General features: G+C 35.7%; 1 protein-coding gene across 2 annotated transcripts in view; it reads left to right on the top strand.

Moving 5' to 3' along the window:
- The window catches only part of pank4 (pantothenate kinase 4), a 19,059-nt gene extending 2,368 nt beyond the window's left edge, over positions 1-16,691 (top strand). Inside the window, exons 4-20 of one of the 2 annotated variants that reach the window (XM_015388053.1) lie at positions 1,736-1,919; positions 2,931-3,023; positions 3,137-3,290; positions 5,028-5,209; positions 5,338-5,419; positions 6,939-7,039; positions 7,279-7,284; positions 8,449-8,604; positions 9,955-10,067; positions 10,433-10,520; positions 10,775-10,926; positions 12,105-12,160; positions 13,590-13,639; positions 13,803-13,907; positions 13,991-14,091; positions 14,215-14,283; positions 15,258-16,691. In XM_015388053.1, coding sequence (XP_015243539.1) covers positions 1,736-1,919; positions 2,931-3,023; positions 3,137-3,290; positions 5,028-5,209; positions 5,338-5,419; positions 6,939-7,039; positions 7,279-7,284; positions 8,449-8,604; positions 9,955-10,067; positions 10,433-10,520; positions 10,775-10,926; positions 12,105-12,160; positions 13,590-13,639; positions 13,803-13,907; positions 13,991-14,091; positions 14,215-14,283; positions 15,258-15,480 — 1,915 coding nt within the window. In that variant the 3' untranslated portion in view covers positions 15,481-16,691. The remainder of the gene's footprint in view (positions 1-1,735; positions 1,920-2,930; positions 3,024-3,136; positions 3,291-5,027; positions 5,210-5,337; positions 5,420-6,938; positions 7,040-7,278; positions 7,285-8,448; positions 8,605-9,954; positions 10,068-10,432; positions 10,521-10,774; positions 10,927-12,104; positions 12,161-13,589; positions 13,640-13,802; positions 13,908-13,990; positions 14,092-14,214; positions 14,284-15,257) is intronic. The other variant, XM_015388054.1, reaches the window with a different exon arrangement.
- Positions 16,692-19,895: the final 3,204 nt, after the last annotated feature.

The following is a 19,895-nucleotide window of genomic DNA, read 5'->3' as shown; positions in this document are numbered from 1 at the left end:
TTTTAGTTCAGCCTGGTTTGGATTCTGAATTCTTATACCTTTAGCTATCCAATTATTAATCAATCAAAATAACTATTGGCAGATTAATTGATTAGCAAAAATAATAATTAGTTGCACCCCTACTTTAACCTGTGGTTGGAAATAGTCAGCTTGACTAATTTTCTGATCCATGTGCCTTAAAAGTATTATTTGCACACTGAATGCCATAAAAAGCATTAACATTTCCTTTCTAGGAAATGAACTCATCCCTAAAAAAAAAGTATAAAATGATACTAAAGGGGAAATATGCAAAATCAATGCATGATATCGGGCAATTCTTACTTTTTCTCATACCTTTTAAATGTAAACATAGTATAATAAAAGGTCACCTGTTAGATATCTGGATAGAATATGCAATGGATAAAAGTAGAATCCCCATGACCAGAGCTGTTAAGATATTATTTAAAAACTAGATTTGTCTCTCTACAATCAGACCTTACTACCACTTTGTTTAATTCAGTGGATTGGGACTGTGCTATATATATTGTGTATTTGGATTCAGTGTAATCCAACAATCAGTTTATCATACAAACATGATGAATTGTTGCCAGATTTTTTAAATTCACAAACTCCTGAAAATACATCCTGCCAGGAGCCAACAGATGCGTTTGACCTCAATACAGAAATGTTTCGGACCAATAAAATGCAGTGACGTGTATGACATCATCTCGTCAACCAGAGCCAGAAGGCTGAAGCAAAACAAATGTGGCTGCACCGGTTTTAGCTTTAATATATAATTTCTTTGTGAAATGTTTGCCTTTGTGGATGGAAAAGATGTTTGGGGATTCCTCCCGACTTAGTTTGGTAAGAATGTTATATGCCCTAGCTGCTACTTCTGCTGTGATTGCATAAAAGCTCAACATGGAAGGCAAGTGTCACTTGGTGATTTACGCAGTCAGTTCTAAGATTTGTACTGAATTTGCTTTCTTTTTATGATCACTTTCTACAGGAGCCTTAGAAGATTGATGCTGTGCAGAATTCAGATTGAACTACACCAATCAGTCTGGTTTATGCCAGATTACCCATCAGTGGTGGCAGCGGATTAGCCATTAATCCGAATATTTTCAATCTACCGGTACTAACAAATGAAAATTAATCCTAATTTGATTGTCTGCATCCCTATTTCATAATTTAAGAATCATGTAACACTGAACTTGAAAGTCTTCATGTACAAAGTGAAAATTAGGCTAATTTCAGGCTCATTCTAGGAGACGACATTGTAATAAACAACAAACTGATGCAGACAGGATCAATATACGCAGACTCAGAATTCTGCTTTCAGACCACTAATCCTTCAAAATAAATGTTTGAAGTAAATGTTTTCCTCCTTTTTATTTTAAAGATGGAGGTTTTATAAAGAATGTTCTGTTCTCTGCAGCTTTTTTTTTTTTTTTGAGAAGTCGGACCATTCTGGGAACTGCTTACATAGAAGTTCTAGTTTCCCCAAAGAGTTTCATATACCAGTTCAAAAGAACTGCATTGATTTATCTATTCAGAGAGAAATTGTTTATATAATCTGCCAACAGAGCTCAAATGTTTTTTTGAATATTTATTTTTAGCAGAGCTGTAAAAAGCAGATTTACGGTGGAAATTAATAGAGAAATGAAATGATACATTTCAGTTTTTAATTAATTGTCGGTACATGGGAGATTCACACAGTTCTTTTTTTGTTTCTTTCTTTCTTGCATTGTGGTAGAGTGGACAAAGAAGATGAAATGACCTGTCTCATCAAGGGCTGTAATTTTGTGCTGAAGAACATCCCCCATGAGGCGTTTGTGTACGCCAGACACGCAGACTCAGAGTTCCGCTTTCAAACCACAAATCCTGACATCTTCCCCTACCTGCTTGTGAACATCGGCTCCGGGGTTTCCATAGTTAAGGTAATAGCAGAGATTCAAAGTTTTCTGTTGGTCTGACTTGGAATATAGGATATAATGGAAATATCCTTAAATATCTCGAATGGAAGAATTCAGATATACAAGATTTGTTAATTTCTCCTATTAAAAACTTTTATATCATTATATTTTCTTTGAGTTCTTAGAAATACAGGGTTGTTTTAGTTTGGGTCCTTTAAAACACAGCTGAGATTCCTTTTAAATAACTAATGATTTGTTTCAGAGTGAAAGCCAACTCCCTGTTTTACATGTATTTTGTATTGCTGTTACTGTTGCGTAAAAAGTGCTTATTTCTATGCGGCATTTCTCTCTTTCATTCTGTATGGTGGCAAACCCACTTTGAGCATAATACTGCACTGGGAGGACGATCTAGACATAAGTAAAAATTATTTAAATTAAGTGTATTTATCCATATTTTCAATAGGTAAATGAGATAGTTTGCCAATAGAATCAGCATTTTTACCCTTAAAATAAAATAATTACATAATATGCACTTGAAATAAGACAACACAATTGTTTTTTTCTTATTTTAAGTGTAAATTGTGTTGTTCCATTGGCAAAATGTGTGTTTTACCTCCTCAACCCAAGAAAATTTCACTTATTTTCAGAAAAAATGACTTATGTAGATTTAGATTTTTTCCAGTATGCCACATAAAGTGCTGGAATGAGAAAAGTCTGGGTCTTACGCCTCTTAAATGTAAGAAAAATCGAGTGCCTCTGCGATTTGAAAACTGCATTTAGTGAAATTGCAATCATAATGCAAATGTGATTAGTTGCTCAGCCTTATTAGTGATGTCAAAAAACAGTAGTGTCAAACATTCAGGTTAAAACAGTAATGGTGTCCTGTAATCTGTATGTTGAGATTTAGTTTTAATTTATGACCCAATCAGTGTTCACACCTTATTGTAAAGCAGTATAATGTAATTGTAGAAGGATTATAAGGTAGGTAAGGCACAAAATGGGGACCTGAGAACTTTCACTTTGTATTTTTTGCAGGTTGAGTCTGAGGATAAATTTGAGCGAATAGGTGGAAGTTCAATAGGTGGAGGAACATTCTGGGGTCTTGGAGCATTGCTTACCAAAACAAAGGTACCTTTGATTAAGTCACCCTCTTTTGCTGCCGCCTTGATGAATACATTTTGTTGGCATATCAAAGCATCCGGCCGTTTCCTCCTAAACTGCATCTCTTTTTCCCTTTGCAGAGGTTCGATGAGTTACTACAGCTGGCCTCTAAAGGACAGCACTCCAGCGTGGATATGCTCGTTAAAGACATTTACGGAGGGTCGTATGCATGCTTGGGTTTGACTGGAGATCTTATTGCAAGTAGTTTTGGGAAATCTGCAACAGCTGATAAAGGTGATGAAACAGAGAGACATCCTGTTGAATTATGTTTTGAGAAAATGCCTTTTTAAAAAACGTTTTTTGGATCTTCATCTCATTGATATAGCAAAATTAAATACCAGCTTTAAAAGTGCCTTTAAATCCAAATTAACGCTTTCCTAATCGGTGCGGGGTTATGTATTTGTCATCATACAAGAACAGATGTCAGTTTTTGTTTTCAAATATAGCCAATTAAAGTAATTTTGACCTCCTTAAGTGAAGATCAGTTGGAAATTAAAAGATCAACTTTCAAGAACTACAACCTTCCAGCTCATTTTGGTGTATATTGGTTTAAATACACCCAATTATTTCACATAAGCACATTCCTGTCTGTTTTCATTTTGATAGGATTGACCAATTCATAAAGAAGAATGGAAATGATTAGCCTTTCATCATGTGCTGACATTGCATTAGGAGTTAATGTTGCTGTTGGCTCATTGCTGCTTTTGTTGCACATTTATCTGCCGTCTGAAAACACCCAAAATGATGATCACTTATAGACGATACAAGGCATATCCTTTTAACATTCTAACACTTAAATTATTTCCTGATCGGGATTTTAGGTATAATTCTTTGAAAAAGTAAAGAAATAAAAAAAATAAATAAATTTGATGACATTTAATGTATAATTTAAATTGCAATGAGAGTTTTACTTACTTACATAGTGGCAGGTTGTTTTGAAAGCTTTGAAAAGGGCTGAAACAACTAATCAGAGTAATCGTGATTAATCGATTATTGAAATAATTTTGTAATTTAGCAACCCACTTAGAGCACTAATTGTTTCAAAATAAAAAATAATATATATATATATATATATATATATATATAAACATTATATATATATATATATATATATATATTTATTTATTTATTTATTTATTTATTTATTTATTTATTTATTTATTTATTTATTATGTTGAAATAAAGTCATTATCTCTGACAAAATAAAATAGGTGCTGGTGTGTCCCAACCCTGCAGACTAACAAAGTAATTAATAATAGGGCTTGTACTTTTTTGTGTTAATTATGATGAATTAATTAGAAACATTTTAATGCATTAAAAAGATGCATCTTCTTGTTTACATAATAAATTCCCAAGCGGGTCTATATCTTGTACACCCGTAAATCTGAAGCACAAATAGCATCACAGGTGTTGGTTCTCTGAGGACATTCAGGCTTAAAACCATCAAACCAAATACAAGTTCTGCAGAGAGTTCTGCTTACCCAATACCTCAAATCAGTATGGAGATCTCAGCTATGGTGGAAGAGAGGCCACCGTTATAAGCGCTATCTATCCAAACAGTGCTAGCTGTTAGGAAGGAGCTAGAACCAGGAACACGGATTACGTTGAATAACGTTGATAATTCGATTAAAAACAACATTTATTTATTTATGTGTTTATTTGAACAGGGACAGTGCACATTAATAAACATTTCTGTAAATGAGCCAGTGTTAGCTAAGTAGCTAATTTTCAACTGTAGTCCCTGGGCAAGGTTTAAAATGCCAACATAATAAAAACAACAACATTAAAAATTAGTGCAAACAATAAAATACACAGGTAGTAATCTACATAAAATGCTAACTTACTCTAAAAGCCCCAGAGGTTTGCTTGGGAATAGTAATGGAAAGGCAGATGTAACAGAACAAACTGTTCAGAAACAAAGGTTTTAAAGGACAGTTTTTTTAATGTATATATCTTTTTTTTGTATTTTAGAGTTCTCTAAAGAAGACATGGCCAAGAGTTTACTCCATATGATCAGCAACGACATCGGACAGCTGGCCTGTCTGTACGCCAAACTGCACAACCTATCCCGAGTGTACTTTGGAGGCTTCTTCATCAGAGGGCACCCTGTCACCATGCACACAATAACTTATAGCATCAATTTCTTTACCAAGGCAAGCTCTTAGTATCTGCAATGTGATCTCTGCATGTTTTGGTTTTTTGGATTTATGGTTATCATACCATCTGTCATCCTTGGTACATGCTGCTTATATGTTGCCCCCCTCACGTTCTGTTATTGTAGGGTGAAGTTCAGGCTCTGTTTCTTAGACATGAAGGATACCTTGGAGCCATCGGAGCTTTTCTCAAAGGAGCAGAAGAAGACAGTAAGGACTAATTCATCTGGTTTACATTCTCCTAAAAGCAGACAATGCAAACAGAGCTAAGTGGTAACTTTTAATTTTAATTCCTGCACAGGATTTTGGGGGTTTCAGGGATTTACTAATTTATTACTTTTATCAGTGGACAAGCTGCTAATGCTGCTGCACCAACTTTCAATTATCAGTTTGAAGCATTGCTTTAGAGAGAGAGGGCCTCAGGGCTGAAATGACTGAACCGTCCGTGTCATTGTCAAACCTGTGGGTGATGTGCTTTGATTTAATTAAACTGAATACAAGGATTAGCGATTTGACATGTTTGTGTTGATCAGAAATCTTTTCATTAGCGTAATGCATAATTATGTTACAATGGAATCCGCTTATAGTGGTCACGTTGGACCAGAGCCAATTTGAAAACTATAAGAGGCTGATTACTAAAACCGAATTTATTTTACTTATTTTTTTATAAAGAATATCATCTAAATACCATTTGTATGGTTTTTCAATAACAAAAAAGGAAATGAAACGGATAGCTTCCGCATTTACTGAATTTTATTATAGTACTATGCAAGTTTAATTAAAGTATACTGCGGTGTGCGCAGACATAACTCTGGTACGTAACTTATGTGCTGTGCGTCTGCTCTGCTGTGCCGCTGGTGCATCTTTTTAACAAGTCTAAAAATAAAGATAGAAACAAATGCATAATCACAGCACAGAAATCTGCAGTGTGCAGACACAACTCTGATAGCTTACAGTAGGCCTATGTAACTTATTCTGTGCGTCGGCTCTGCTGTGCCGCAGGTGATTTTTTTTTGAACATGTCTGAAAATAAAGTTTGAAACAAACTGTTTCCTGGAACAACAACATAGAAGATAACTGCATAGGCTACAGAAAATTAAAGCTAGCCTTCCTCTGTTTTGTGTTGTGGATCTGCTGCGCCGCATTATGAAATCACTTAACATATTTATCCATGGTTCCCTGGATCAGAGTGTTGTCCAACACAGAGTTCACTTCTCTTTCAAAACGATGTAAAAGGTCAAAGTTTTTTATAACCAACATGCAGGAGACCAGTCTTTAAAATGCAAACTGCATTCCTCATATCAGCTCTGGAAGAGAAAACAGTCTCCTTTTCTTCATCCTCCCCCTCCTCGCTGCGTGCAGCACTGGTACCCGCACCTAAGCGCTCTTGTACCTATTAGATGTACATGTAATTTTAAACATTATTTTTGCACATGTTTAAATTCATAAAATGGCCAAAAATGAACACTATAAGCGGATTTCTTGATTACTATAAACAATTTAAAGAGCATTTGCATAGAAATGATTCTGTCCCAAGCCTTTAAATATATATAAGCGGTTGATTACTTTATCTGTGACCACTATAAGTGGATTCCACTGTATCATGGTCTCAATGACTTGCTTATGCATGACGAATATTCCTATAATTTGTATTTGATTTGAATATTTAATGTTAAAAAACAAAACATCCTCCTTCCAGAAATTAGCTTTAAGTTTTTTTCTTCTTTAGATCCAAATCAGTACAGTTGGGGTGAAAATTATGCAGGAAGCTCTGGTTTGATGAGTGTCTCTCCTGACATGAACCCAATGCAGCGAGCTCGCAGCGGAACAGTAAGTTATCTCATATTGGGAAGTGATGCTCACCTATTTATCAGAGGCACATAGAATCTCATGACCCATTTTCTTTCCATAACTTTATTATTATTATTATTATTATTATTAATTTCTGCAACTTTAGAAAAATCATTTATTGATTCACTGTCACTATAATCATAAAAATTAATATTTCTAGTCTGACAATCATTCATTTCATTTCCACATGTTCTTCTGTCTACCTTACTCTCCTTCAGTTTTCTGTAAGTATCTCCACTTGCTTGATGCGTGTTCTTTTCTTCCTTCCTTCCTTTCATGATACCCTGCCTGTGCGTCTTGTTGCATAGCTCAAAACTTGTTGGCTACGCTGGATCTAAAGCAGCTTAGCTCTTAATCACCCGCTTCTGACCTGTTACTAAGCAACATTTTCTCTGATCAAATAATTCAAGGCGGTTTCTGTTTGTGGTTTCCAGTTTTAAATAATAACTCACTTGATTTGATGCTTTCAGTCGAAGGATTCGGTACTAAACTACACCTTCACTACCAGCTGCCTCAGGAGTGTTTTTTTTATTTATTTATTTATTATTTATCACAATGTGGATCAAAAAATCTATCACAGATTAAATATATTATATTATTTGTTTTTGCTATCTGTACCAGCAAAGTTTCCAAACCACTTAGACTGTTGTGCATTTTCCAGTATGATTAAAAAAATAGATTTATTTATTTTTATTAATTAATATTTTATGGCCTGAGCAACACAAAATAGTAATCGTTAAGTGAGGTGAAAAAAATGCATCTTTTAGAAAAGCCTTGAAAATAATTGGAAATGTGTGGCTATTTTGCCCTTAATTTATTTATTTATTTATTTTTTATACAATATCTACATGTGATGCAGCCAAGGTCAAAATTGACCAGTTTGTAAAGAGCAAAAATCCAAAAAAGTTTATCTTTACTTCCTCTTTGAAATGATGCTCTACTTTTTTTTAAACAATCAAGTAAAGCACCATTAGACAGACATTTATGTCAAAATGGGAAATCATTTTCTTGAATGTTTATTGAAGGCACAGTAGAAGTCACTATTTGGATTGGAGCTTTTCTTCAATAATATACCTTTGATTGTCTTGTTTTGGTGGCTTTTAGGATTAAATCCTGGTTTACCTTTCTGTTGTGCATCTGCTTAACTTTTTGCTCTAAACTTTCTATTGTATTTGAGGAAAATTGACATAATCAAAAACTGTCAGTGTTGCAAAAAAGCAGGAAGTAAGAGAAGGATATTTCTGGAATAGTTTTTCGTGAAGCATAACAATGTTTTAAATATGCAATTTAAAAACTGTATGTACCGGTAGTATCCAAAAACTTTTTGTTTGTTTGTCAACCCAAAACCTGTGCCTCTGTGTTCATTTCATTGACTTTAATATTTTTAGTTTGACATGTTGGAGATGGACCGTCTAGAGAGGCAGCTGGTGAACCTGCCTCTACTCCAAGATGCCTCCTCCTACATCCCAGACACCGTCGACCTCACAGAGGACGCCCAGGCCCGGGAATACTGGTTATACTGCTTTGAAGAAGCCTTAGATGGAGTAAGATGACTAAATATAATTCAAAATTTTTTTAAATAAAAAATCATTTAAATGTATTTTTTACAGATTTGTACAGATTTTACAGAGCACAGGATCCTTGTTTTTTATAGTCTTAAAGTAACCCTGTTTTCCTTTGCTGCATCTTCTCTTTACTCAAGGTTGATTGAATATTTTTGCTTTCACAATACATTTAAAATATACTACCCTGTTAGTTTTATGTCATAGTTTAGTCTCTAAACTATGTCTCTTAATTTAGTCTCTTAATTTAGTTTGTATTTGGAGAAAACTTAGTTGATATTACCATTAAATATCATAGTAACAGTTGTATAATATTGTTTGCAAACACAGAGTTTAAACCCAGCCATCCTTTCTGACATTTGCTTTTCATGCACTGACCAATTTGGCCATAGAGGGGATCTGTAATTAAAGAAAGCATAAACAAGAAAGAGAGAGAGGAGAACGAGTAACTCAGTCATTAAATGCTTTTAAAGATATTTTACTCATTTAACATAGAATATTTGACAGCTTATATGTTTCAGGATGCTTATTAAAGCTCTGCTAACTCTACAGGATTTGTTGATCATGCACTGCTTTTTGAAACATGCTGTAGCTTGTCTGTGTTTCATGCTAGGTGTTGACCTTCCAACAAAAACAGCCCAAGGCCAAACTGCCATGCACAAGTTCCCAAAAAAACTAAAGATGTACAAGGCACACTAAAGTTCACAGTGTGTGTTAATGGATGATGTTTATAACAGGGCATTTAAAAAAGGCTGAAAGTGAATGGCTTGAAAGCATTGATATCTGGCCATTGTGCACACTGCTAAACTTAATATAACACTTCAGATCATACTAGTTGTTAGATATGGACGTGAAAGAGTGATGATTTAGGCTTGTTGTGCATTTAACAGAGGTGGGTGCCTTGAAGTTAAAAAAATGGCTAAGAATTAAAAGTGTTGCAGTGGTCCAATCATGGTCCAGACTGGTTAATTAAAATGTTCTTTTGTAGCACTCTAAAGCTGCACACAGATTAAGTCATTTGCAAGAAGGTAGTTATAATGTAATAATTAATGGGGTTTTTTCATATTTTTTATGTAGACTTCATTTTTACTTTATATTTGTGTAATGCGTAACAAATCTGTATGGAATACTTTTTTTTTGTTTTTTTATATAAACCTGAGGTAAGAATCTGGTAAACCTCAGATGATTATGATACTCTGATACATTAAAACTGCAATGGCTAAGAGTGTTTTTTGTATGTTTTTTTGTCACACTGTGTGTGGATGTGGCAGTGTTTTTCCCAGTCGGGTGGTGTTACCAGGCTGTGAACAGGGTTTTTCTGTCTTGGAGCAGGTTGTAAAGAGAGCTGTAGCGAGCCAGCCAGACATCCCGGAGGCAGCCGAGCGAGCCGAGAAGTTTCGTCAGAAGTATCGACACAAGCTTCAGACTCTCCGTCATCAGCCATTGTGAGGATTCTTGCTTTTTTTGTGTGTCTGCTTCAGTTTTACCCAGAGTTTGCTTTTTAGTCCAAAGTAAAAAAAAAATAAAATCTTCTCTTTATTGTCCACATTAGCTCCATCTATTCATACCTGCTGGACCTGCCTATATCCACTTCCTCATTTCAAAGAAAATGTTAATTCTATATATAATTTCTGTGTGCATTAGTATCGACTGAGTTCTTTTTTTTAATTTAATTTCAATGTTTCAATTACTTTTAATGTAGTTAATTTAGTTTGTCACAACCTAGAAAAATCTGTAAGAAACTTCTTCTTTCGCAGTGCTTTTGTCTGTTTCTCTTTGGCTAATGTAGAGTGCTTCTCTTCTCACCTAGTGCTTATGGATCCCTCACTGTCAGAAGTCTGTTAGACACGAGGGAACACTGTTTAAACGAGTTCAACTTTCCTGATCCCTACTCTAAGGTCTGAGTGAAATCTGTCAAATCTGTTGTTCTCCTTGTTATGTTTGTGCTCTACACTAATTCGGCCCTCAATTATCCATTCTGTCACATAGTTTTGTCTTTGAAAACCTCACAGTGCCTCAAACGATTTCCATATATTAAAATCAAACAAAACACTGTTTTAGTCTAATCCAGTCCTTGAATTTTTAAATGTCCCCTATTAAGGGCATTGTTTGCTTGGTTCGAGCTGTAATATTATGTTTTATTCTGCTTTAGATTAAAGAGAGGGAGAACGACGTCGCTCTCAAGTACTATCAGAAAGCAGTGAAGTCCTTGGACGAGCTGAGCTGGGAGGACAGACAGTTTGCGATAGTGAAGGGCGTTTTGGCTGGGAATGTTTTTGACTGGGGAGCCAAGGCCGTGTCAGAGTGAGTAAGCTTCTTAAACAGATTCTGTGACCGTTGTTTTTAACTGGCCAAATCACATACTAGGACTTTACCATCTTCAGTACCAGTAGCTCACTCTGGTTGTAAATAAAAGCTTTTTTTAATTAAACTATGCTGCCCTCGTGTCAGCTATATATTATTATTTACCATTTATTTGGAAGCTTAAGTTGATCCAGAATGTTGATCATATGTTCATTGAGTTAAAAACTTAGTAATTTCTTTAGTGGGAGTGTGGAAAGAGGGAAAATTCCAAGATCAAGTGTAAAAAAAAAAAAACCCAAAGAATATTATATTCCTCAGTGTAAAAGACACTAGTAGAACACAATGTGAACATTAGCATTCACTGGAGCAGGACCTAAAGCTGCGTAAACTGATAGATGCACTTATAAGACCTACCAGTAGAGGTCAACAGTGTACAACAATGTTTATGTCTGCTGATTGGGTCTTCAGCCAGAATTAGGAATAGTGGCGTAGTGCCTGACGCAACCTAGGAACACTCTACACCAATTCTCAATGTTTACAGTTTTTTAAAAGAAGATTTAAGGTAAATTAGTTTTTTTTTTATTACCACTACCAATAAGATTGAGAATCCTGCAGTGGGATCAAAGACTTTATGTTTTGTCCAACTAACACCCCAACTGCACACATTGAACCTCTTGCTTTTACAAATTCATTAGAGCTGTTATTCCCCAAGTGAAATTCTAAAATGAAAACTTTTTTGAATGTTGTATTTTTAATGTATTACTAGGGATTGGTAAATTAGTTTTATTTGTGTGGCATTGTTTGTGGGTTTTCAAATGACTTTCACTGTTTAATTGGATCTAAAAATCTGTAGATTTTAAACTGCTTAAAGATATGTTTGCAGTTCATTAAAAATGGATACAGATTATTTTACAATAACAATCTAGAGCTCTGAATATTCAGTTTTTATTTTATAAATGGCAAAAAGTTAATTGGACTTCAAGGTCAGTTGGGTATTGCTTTGTTTATTAGTTAGTTTAGTTTTAAAATCCAAAATTTTTCCACCTGGAAAACACTTCAGTCCTGATCTTTTTTCATTTGGTTTAAACTTTTCCAATTTTTCACTTAGTGTGATGCTGAAATCCTGCTTATGTTCACATTACACCTGTTTTTCTCATACTTTATTTCCATTCATTCAGGGTGCTGGAGTCTAACCCTGAATTTGGGTTTGAAGAAGCTAAACGACGGTTAGAAGGTATCGGATTGTTTCTTTTTGAATCTGTGTGCTCCAGAGGGACAACATGTTGGCAGAGCTACAGCTGCAACATTCTGCTCTAAATCCTCAAGATATTCAACATGCAAATAATCAGTTTTTACAACATGTATTTGGATACATTGAAAACTCAGCCTGGATGATGATGATGATGATGATCTTCTACCTGAAGTAGACATTAATTGGTGCAATTTTAAGTCAAACAAGCAAAGGCAAAAATGACATAACGTAGTGTTCAGTTTGCCACAGCACCTTGCAAACATATTACCACTTCCGGAATGCAACATCCACAAACTTATAGGTGTATTTAAATAAAAATTTCAATGTAGGCCAACTCATCTTGTGAAATGAAGACATGTGTTGTTTCCTTCAAATTTTGTAGTAAACTGGTGTATTGATAGGTTTTCAGATCTGCCATAATCCCTCTTTAACCTGGAAAGTTACAAATTTTAATTCCTTAGTCATGTTTTAAACCTCTCAAACATTTTATCCCAAACTTGCTGACTGGGTGTCTTGATTTTAATGATGCTGTTTTTGTTTTTTAACAAACATTTGAGGACTTTAAGGCAGTGGATTGCTCTGTTTTTTTATTTAAAGGTTGAAATGGGTGACTTAAAAAGGTTCTGTCACAAAGAGGCCCAAAAAATATAAATCACATTTTGTTTACAAAAGGTGAATAAATACGGGGGAGGATGGGAACTAATACTTTGCAAGACAAAGTTAATCTTTCATGACACAAATATCCAAACTAAATCCTACCGTATTTTCTGAAACATAGGCAGCTACTATTGGGGGTGTAAGTCAAAGCTGAGAATCAAAGAAGAAGGGGCTAATTTTCATTTAGCACATCAGATGTAAGCAGCAGGCACAACGGAGAACAAATGTCCTGAATTCCCTCATTTTGACTTTTATTTGCCACATTAAAGCTGTCGAACCAATTAAGAGACTGGGCTCAACTCCTGCAGAGCTGAAATAAAAAACTGACAAAGCCCTATCTTTCAGTAGAAGCTCTTATTGCCACAAACCGACAAGCTAATGGAAGCTAGTATTCCTCTTTGTACCTATTCTGGAGGTGATCTATAGACCTCGCCCTACAGGTTTGGTGGGTGGCAGCGGCTTATTGCCTGGTGCAGCTTTTATATAGATTTCAAGTTTTTGTTTATTAAACAGTGGGCGCAGCTTATAGTGAGGCGCCCTCTATAGTCCGGAAATTACGGTATATTTACCTGACATAGAGAGTTTTCAAGATAATTCTTATGTCCCTCTGAATGTGTTTATATCTTTCCACTATGAATGTCTTATTAGATTTTTATTTTTGGCATATTCTTTTTTTTCTTTTAACAAATTGCAGAAGAAATACCTCAACAAAAATGTTATTTGCTCCTAATTTTTTTCTCCTCCCACTCCTTAGAGCGGCCATGGCTCGTTGATTCCTTTGACCAGTGGCTTGAGAGACTAAAGGTATGAATTTTTTTTAACCGCCCGTCATTTAAGACATAGTTTATTTGAGCTTAACATTCTAGAAACCCAGCAAATATCATAACATATAATAACATTTCTTCTTGTGTTCCACATGCTTTATGATGAATCCCTCAGTGCAGTTTATCCTGGTTCTCTGTTGCAGGGTCCTCCTCATAGGTGTGCCTTGTTTTTCGTAGATAATAGTGGAGTAGACATCATTTTAGGGGTGATGCCCTTTGTCAGAGAACTTCTTTCCCGAGGAACAGAAGTGAGGAAATTAAGACGCTTCAACAGGAATTTTACATTTTATAAAATGTTTCCTGACATTAATGTTTTGCTTTTTACATTTAGGTTGTGTTGGCCAGCAATTCTGGTCCTGCTTTAAATGATGTAACAAACAGTGAACTCCAGATTCTGACAGAAAGAATCGCTGCTATGGATCCTGTTATTAAGTAAGAGTAATTTTAAAATTTAATCTATTAAGTTTCGAGGCACTAATTGTTTTCTTTATGGCGCTAAATTGTATCAAAAGTTATGTTTATTCATTTATTCCCTTTTTGGGTTTTGCTGTGTAGATCTGCCTTGAGGGAGGATAGGTTGACATTAGTCCAGAGTGGCTCCAGTTCCCCCTGTTTGGATCTGAGGTGGGTGGTTTATGCTTCCAAATTTCCAGTTAAGAGCGAAAAAATTAATACATTAACACCAAAGAAATACAGTGGAATCTGCTCATAGTGATCATGTTGGACCAGAGCCAATTTGAACACTATAAGCTGTTGATTACTAAAATCGTATTTACCGTTATTTTACTTATTTTTATGCAGAATATTATCTACATACCATTTGTATGGTTTTTCAATCAGAAAAATGAAATGAAATGGATAGATTCCGCATTTACTGAATTTTATTACAGTACCATGCAAGTTTAATAACAGTATACTGCGCTGTGCGCAGACATAACTCTGGTAGCCTACGTAACTTATTATGTGCTGTGTGTCAGCTCTGCTGTGCCGCCTGTGCATCTTTTTAACAAGTCGGAAAATTAAGTTTGAAACACTGTTTCCTGGAACAACAACATAGAAGATAACTGCATAGGCTACAGAAAATTAAAGCTAGCCTTCCTTCTGCTGCGCCGCATTAAGAAATCACTTTACATATTTATCCAAGGTTCCCTGGATCAGAGAGTTGTTCAACACAGAGTTCACTTCTTTTTCAAAACAATGTAAAAGGTCAAAGTTTTTGAAACCAACATGCAGGAGACCAGTCTTTAAAATGCTACCTGCTTTCCTCATATCGGCTCTGGAAGAGAAAACAGTCTCCTCTTCTTGATCTTCATCCTCCTCCATCTCCTCGCTGCGCACAGCACTGGTACCCGCACCAAAGCGCTCTCGTACCTCTCAGATGTACACGTAATTTTAGAATTATTTCTGCACATGTTTACATTCATAAAACGGCCAAAAGTTAACACTATAAGTGGATTTCTTGATTACTATAAACAAATTATTTAAAAAGCACATGATTCTGTCCCAAGCCTTTTGGGACAAAAGCGGTTGATTACTTTATCCATGACCACTATAAGCTGATTCCACTGTATAAAAAAATGAAAAATGTGTTTTTCCAGTCGTTTGGACAAGGTCCTGGCAATGGTGGTGAGGGAGCGGCAGACCGACCTGGTGATCATCGAGGGAATGGGCCGAGCCATCCACACCAACTACTATGCCATGCTCAGCTGCGAGAGCCTCAAGATGGCCGTCATCAAGAACTCGTGGTTAGCGGACCGACTGGGAGGAAAGCTCTTCAGCGTGGTCTTCAAGTACGAGGTTCCAGCTGGAAAAGCCCATTAGCACACCACAGCTTCGACACCATGGAAACCACGTAGAAGTAAAAAAAATAAATAAATCACAGTAGTTGATCGACTAGAACATCTTGAGTGGAGCTTTGAATGTAATGACTGGGATTGTAAATTGTAATTGGGTGAAAATAAGGTTGTTTTTAAGGGTGATAATTTATAGAAGAATTTTACATGTTTTTTTTTTTCACTTTGCTGATTTTACTATTTCATGAATTCCTAGGAGTTTTTCTTTTTACTCCAAGTTTCTATCTGGCTGCATTTCCAGTTATTGCTGGTGGGTCTCATCCATCACCTGATAACTTATCACTGCCTGCGTTTAAAATGCTTCTGTTTATATAAAGTAGAAGCTTCTGGTTGGTTTGTTGAATTGCTACAGGAAGGAATAGTTGGATCATTGGCATTGCCTCACATATAGCACTCTTTATTGATACCACAGAGTATTTAATGTGCCTTAAGCTTAATGTGAATTAAACATCTTTCACTCAGATTGCTTTTTATCGTTGTTGGTAGCCAAATTGTTTTGCTCCAACTCACTTTTGTTGCACATACATGAAAGGTGAAAAAAAATCACAATTTTATGACTGCCAGCAAATGGAGATCAACTGGAGCCTCTGCCATCGGTGATATAGTCAGAAGATATTTGATCAGAGGGTAAAAACAGCACTTTATCACAGCATTTAAAGGCGTCAGTGTTTATTCCTCCACTGGGTGGCAGTATTCTACTGTGTAGATATATTTTTTTTCTTGATCAAACCCTTCCAAGGTGTCAAATTAACATCACATAATTCATAGTAAACATTTTGCAAGCTTCACAATATTGCAATTGGCACTTATTCACAGTTCACTGGCATGCTTGAATACAGGCTCTTCTCTGTGCCTGAAAAACTAAAAAAAACTAAACATAGTTTGATGCAATAATACTGAAGCACCCGGTCGATATATTGTCATAGTGAAGTTAGTGGGTGTATAACTTCATAAGAAAAAATATCTGATTCAAGGTATGAAAACTGCCTCTAGACATTTGGACTCATGCTTTGATGATTGATTTCTCCTCTTGTACATATGTGATATATGTGTGTTTGTGTAAATATATCCATATTACATAAAATCCAACTGGATCTCTTCACTTAGCCTCACAAAGCACAAATTTTGTGTATTTTTCTTCTGACAATCAGTTTTAAATAAATGGTGAAAACCTTTCATTTGGTGGGAATCTTTTTTGTGCGTGTGTGGTTATTTCTATTCGTGGATGTGTCTCTGGAGTTTTCTGCTCTGCAGAGAAATAAGTCGAGCTGCCCTCTTATTAAAAAGCGAACATGCTCTTGGCAGAATCAAAGCTCGACACCCTGGTATGGGCTGCTCGGCGCCTGCTGTGGAGCTTTGAGATGATATTGCATGAGCAGGCTCAGCAGGGGGTCCTCCTGCTCTTCCTCACACACTAAAATGCACTGCACCAGTTCTTAAATATCCACTTTTGGTTTTTGTGTCATCTGCTTAAAAAATGTCTGCCCTCGTTTAGGTATTGCTGTTTTTCACGACTTTTTTTTGAAACATTACTTTCGATAGAAACGTCACGGCCTGAATTATTGTATTTATAAATAGATCTTCTGACAATAAGCAACTGATGCTCTTAGATATCAAGACATCGGGACTACAGGGCTGTATTGAAGCTGTGCCAGCTCTGTTACACCCCAGAGTAACTGATGGCAGAATTGTGGCAAGCCTGCAAATAATACATGCTGCAAGAGACCACCTCGAAAAGTGCAAAAGAGCCGGTTTCAGTCAGATTCTAACATGGATGAATAATTAAGTTAACATTGTTAGATGATAATTTCAATGTAATATTTAGTGTTTTACATTTTTACTGGAATTATGATTTATAAATAGCATGAGGAAACAAATAACTGTTGATCTGGTGTTTTTGCAGCACAGATGTTTTATCCATGCTTTTCATTCATGGCAAGATTCCTGCTGAAAAAAAATGTTAATAGAATATATTAGTAAAAACACAAAGTAGTTTCTTTTATTTACATTTTTGCTTTTGTTTTGCTTTTGCAGGAAATTGCAAATCGAATATGGAAGACCAAAATTAGCTCACCTATTCTCTGAACTTGGCTCTATCCAACTAACCTCAAAGAAGTGACCAATATCCCATTTTTGTTGCTTAGAAGAAAAAAAAGAAAATAAGGTCAATATTTGTATATATATATATATATATATATATATGTTTGTGTGTAAGGATTCTTATTGCTCAAAAGTATTATTGGTTAATTTAAATGATACATATTTAGCTACATGCACCCACACTAAAAACATTAACTCTCCAAACTTACTGTTCGCCTCATATTTTTGAAAAATAATTTACCATGACCTTTCATGGGGCAACGACTGGATATGAAACGATTATGCATTATAAAGTGGCCACTTTACAAATAGTTTTAACTGTAAATTTGCCCTCCAGTTGTGTCCAAAGTGTCAGTGTCATTGTTTTCCAGGTGCCACCTTACCTCTCATGGTTTACTTGAATTCTTAATTTTGCCACTGGAATCCTCTTCCACTTTAACATGAAAACGTCATGGAGCTAGCAGATGTTGGAGACCCAGCACTCCTCCAACTTTATTGAGAAAGCCCCACACATGCTCAACAGGGTTTAGGTTTGGAGACACAGTCGGCCAGTGAAGGACTTTTGCAAGGCCGTGGTCACCTTGCAGTTGTGTTTTGTGTGGTTATGTTGGGAAAACTGCTCTGTGTGTAAACTGCTTTAGTGTGAAACATTTCATGGTTCCTCTTTAGCTATAGCTCTTACAGCCAGCAGCACATATGCTGCCCAAACCATGACACTGCCCCTACCTTACTTAACAAGTAACGCCCAATTGCAGTCACTAATATTTAACTCCATCTGAACCAGCTAAGTTTATCTTGGTCTGATCAGACATCAGATCATGGTTCTAGTTATTCGTGTCTTTATTCTATTTGTCTTCTGCAAACTATTTGCAGTTTTCCGTCTAGGACAGCAGCTTTAATGACCCCAGTTTGATGCAGTGTGCGGCATATGATCTGAACACTGACTGTTTCCAACTCTTCAACCTTTGCAGCAATGCCAACAGCACTCATGTTTATTTATCAAAAAACCAACCTCTGTATATGATGCTGACCACAAGCACTCAACTTCATAGGGATGGACTTGCTTTTGTTGGCAGTGGTTCGGATAGTTCTATAAGCTGCACACTGAAGTCTTTATATTGTATTAAAATTCTATATCTTCGTCGTTGTTCATTGAAAGGTTGCAATGAAATATACAGAAATGTGAAGAATAAAACGTGTATTATGTGTCCCACTCCAGTGTGTAAAGAATGTTGAAAGGCTGAAGGATGAGTTGTGCATAGAAGAATACATCAGCAAATCCTAAAAAAAAAAAAAGGACATTAATAGTCAGCTTAAACCAAGGCTGTGCCTGGATTCAGATGAAATCACCTTGTTTAATTTTTTTATGAAGGGGAAGTAAACTAAATCAATATGTTACATCCAACTTATATCCGCTGTACTTTTGTTTGTAAACTTGTCTTTCAGGCCACAACCAGATTTTCGATGGGAATGTAGCTGCAGCAACACAGACCCTCCTCAGCATGTTTTTTCACTCTATAACCTTCTAATTATAGACCGAGCCCAAAACACACAGATACCACATGGGCCCGAGAAAACAATGCTGCATTGACTGCAACTGTTTGCACAACATTAATTATGGCAGTTAGTGTAAACACATTTCAAAAGACTTTTTTTTTAAGCTTTAATTTCAACACACTGCAGCTGAACCTTTTGCAGCGTTTATAAATAATACAATTAACTTTAATTGATTGAGTCCCCTTAAACAAAGCAATGCAGTGTGAATTAAATGTGCTTACATCTACGCAAAGTAGTGCATAATTATGAGGTAGATGGCTAGAAACAGATGCTTCTTTATTTAAATACTTCTTTGTACAACCAGATGCATGGAAGTCTTAAAATACAATGTATACAAGCCTTTTTTTTTTTTTTTTTTTTTGGGAGATTATTTCTGCTGGCTAAATAATGCCGTTCAATGCCTAGATGAACTGAATTCATACTCAGAGAAGCTGTTGCTTCAAAGACTACTCAGGAAGCCAGATTTTAGGTTTTATCCCTAAACTGGATATTATGAGAGACTTGTGGAAGGTTACCCAAGTTACCCAGTGTTTGATCAAAGTATACCAAATACAAGGGGAGATTATAGTAATTTCGAGGAATATACAAAAAAAAGTCCTTGCTCACTATTCATCATCATCATTTTTATTTGTATAGCGTTTAAAACAGCTACAGCTGAAAACAGTGCTGAACATACGTAAAAATAATAAAACACAATAAAAGAATAAAATGCAGCATAAGAATATA

This window comes from Cyprinodon variegatus, unplaced genomic scaffold (genome assembly GCF_000732505.1).
Source record: "Cyprinodon variegatus isolate N-32 unplaced genomic scaffold, C_variegatus-1.0 Scaffold411, whole genome shotgun sequence".
NCBI classification, from domain to species: domain Eukaryota; kingdom Metazoa; phylum Chordata; class Actinopteri; order Cyprinodontiformes; family Cyprinodontidae; genus Cyprinodon; species Cyprinodon variegatus.
The sequence above is the reverse complement of the archived record's forward strand: the minus strand, read 5'-3'. Positions and strand labels throughout refer to the sequence as shown.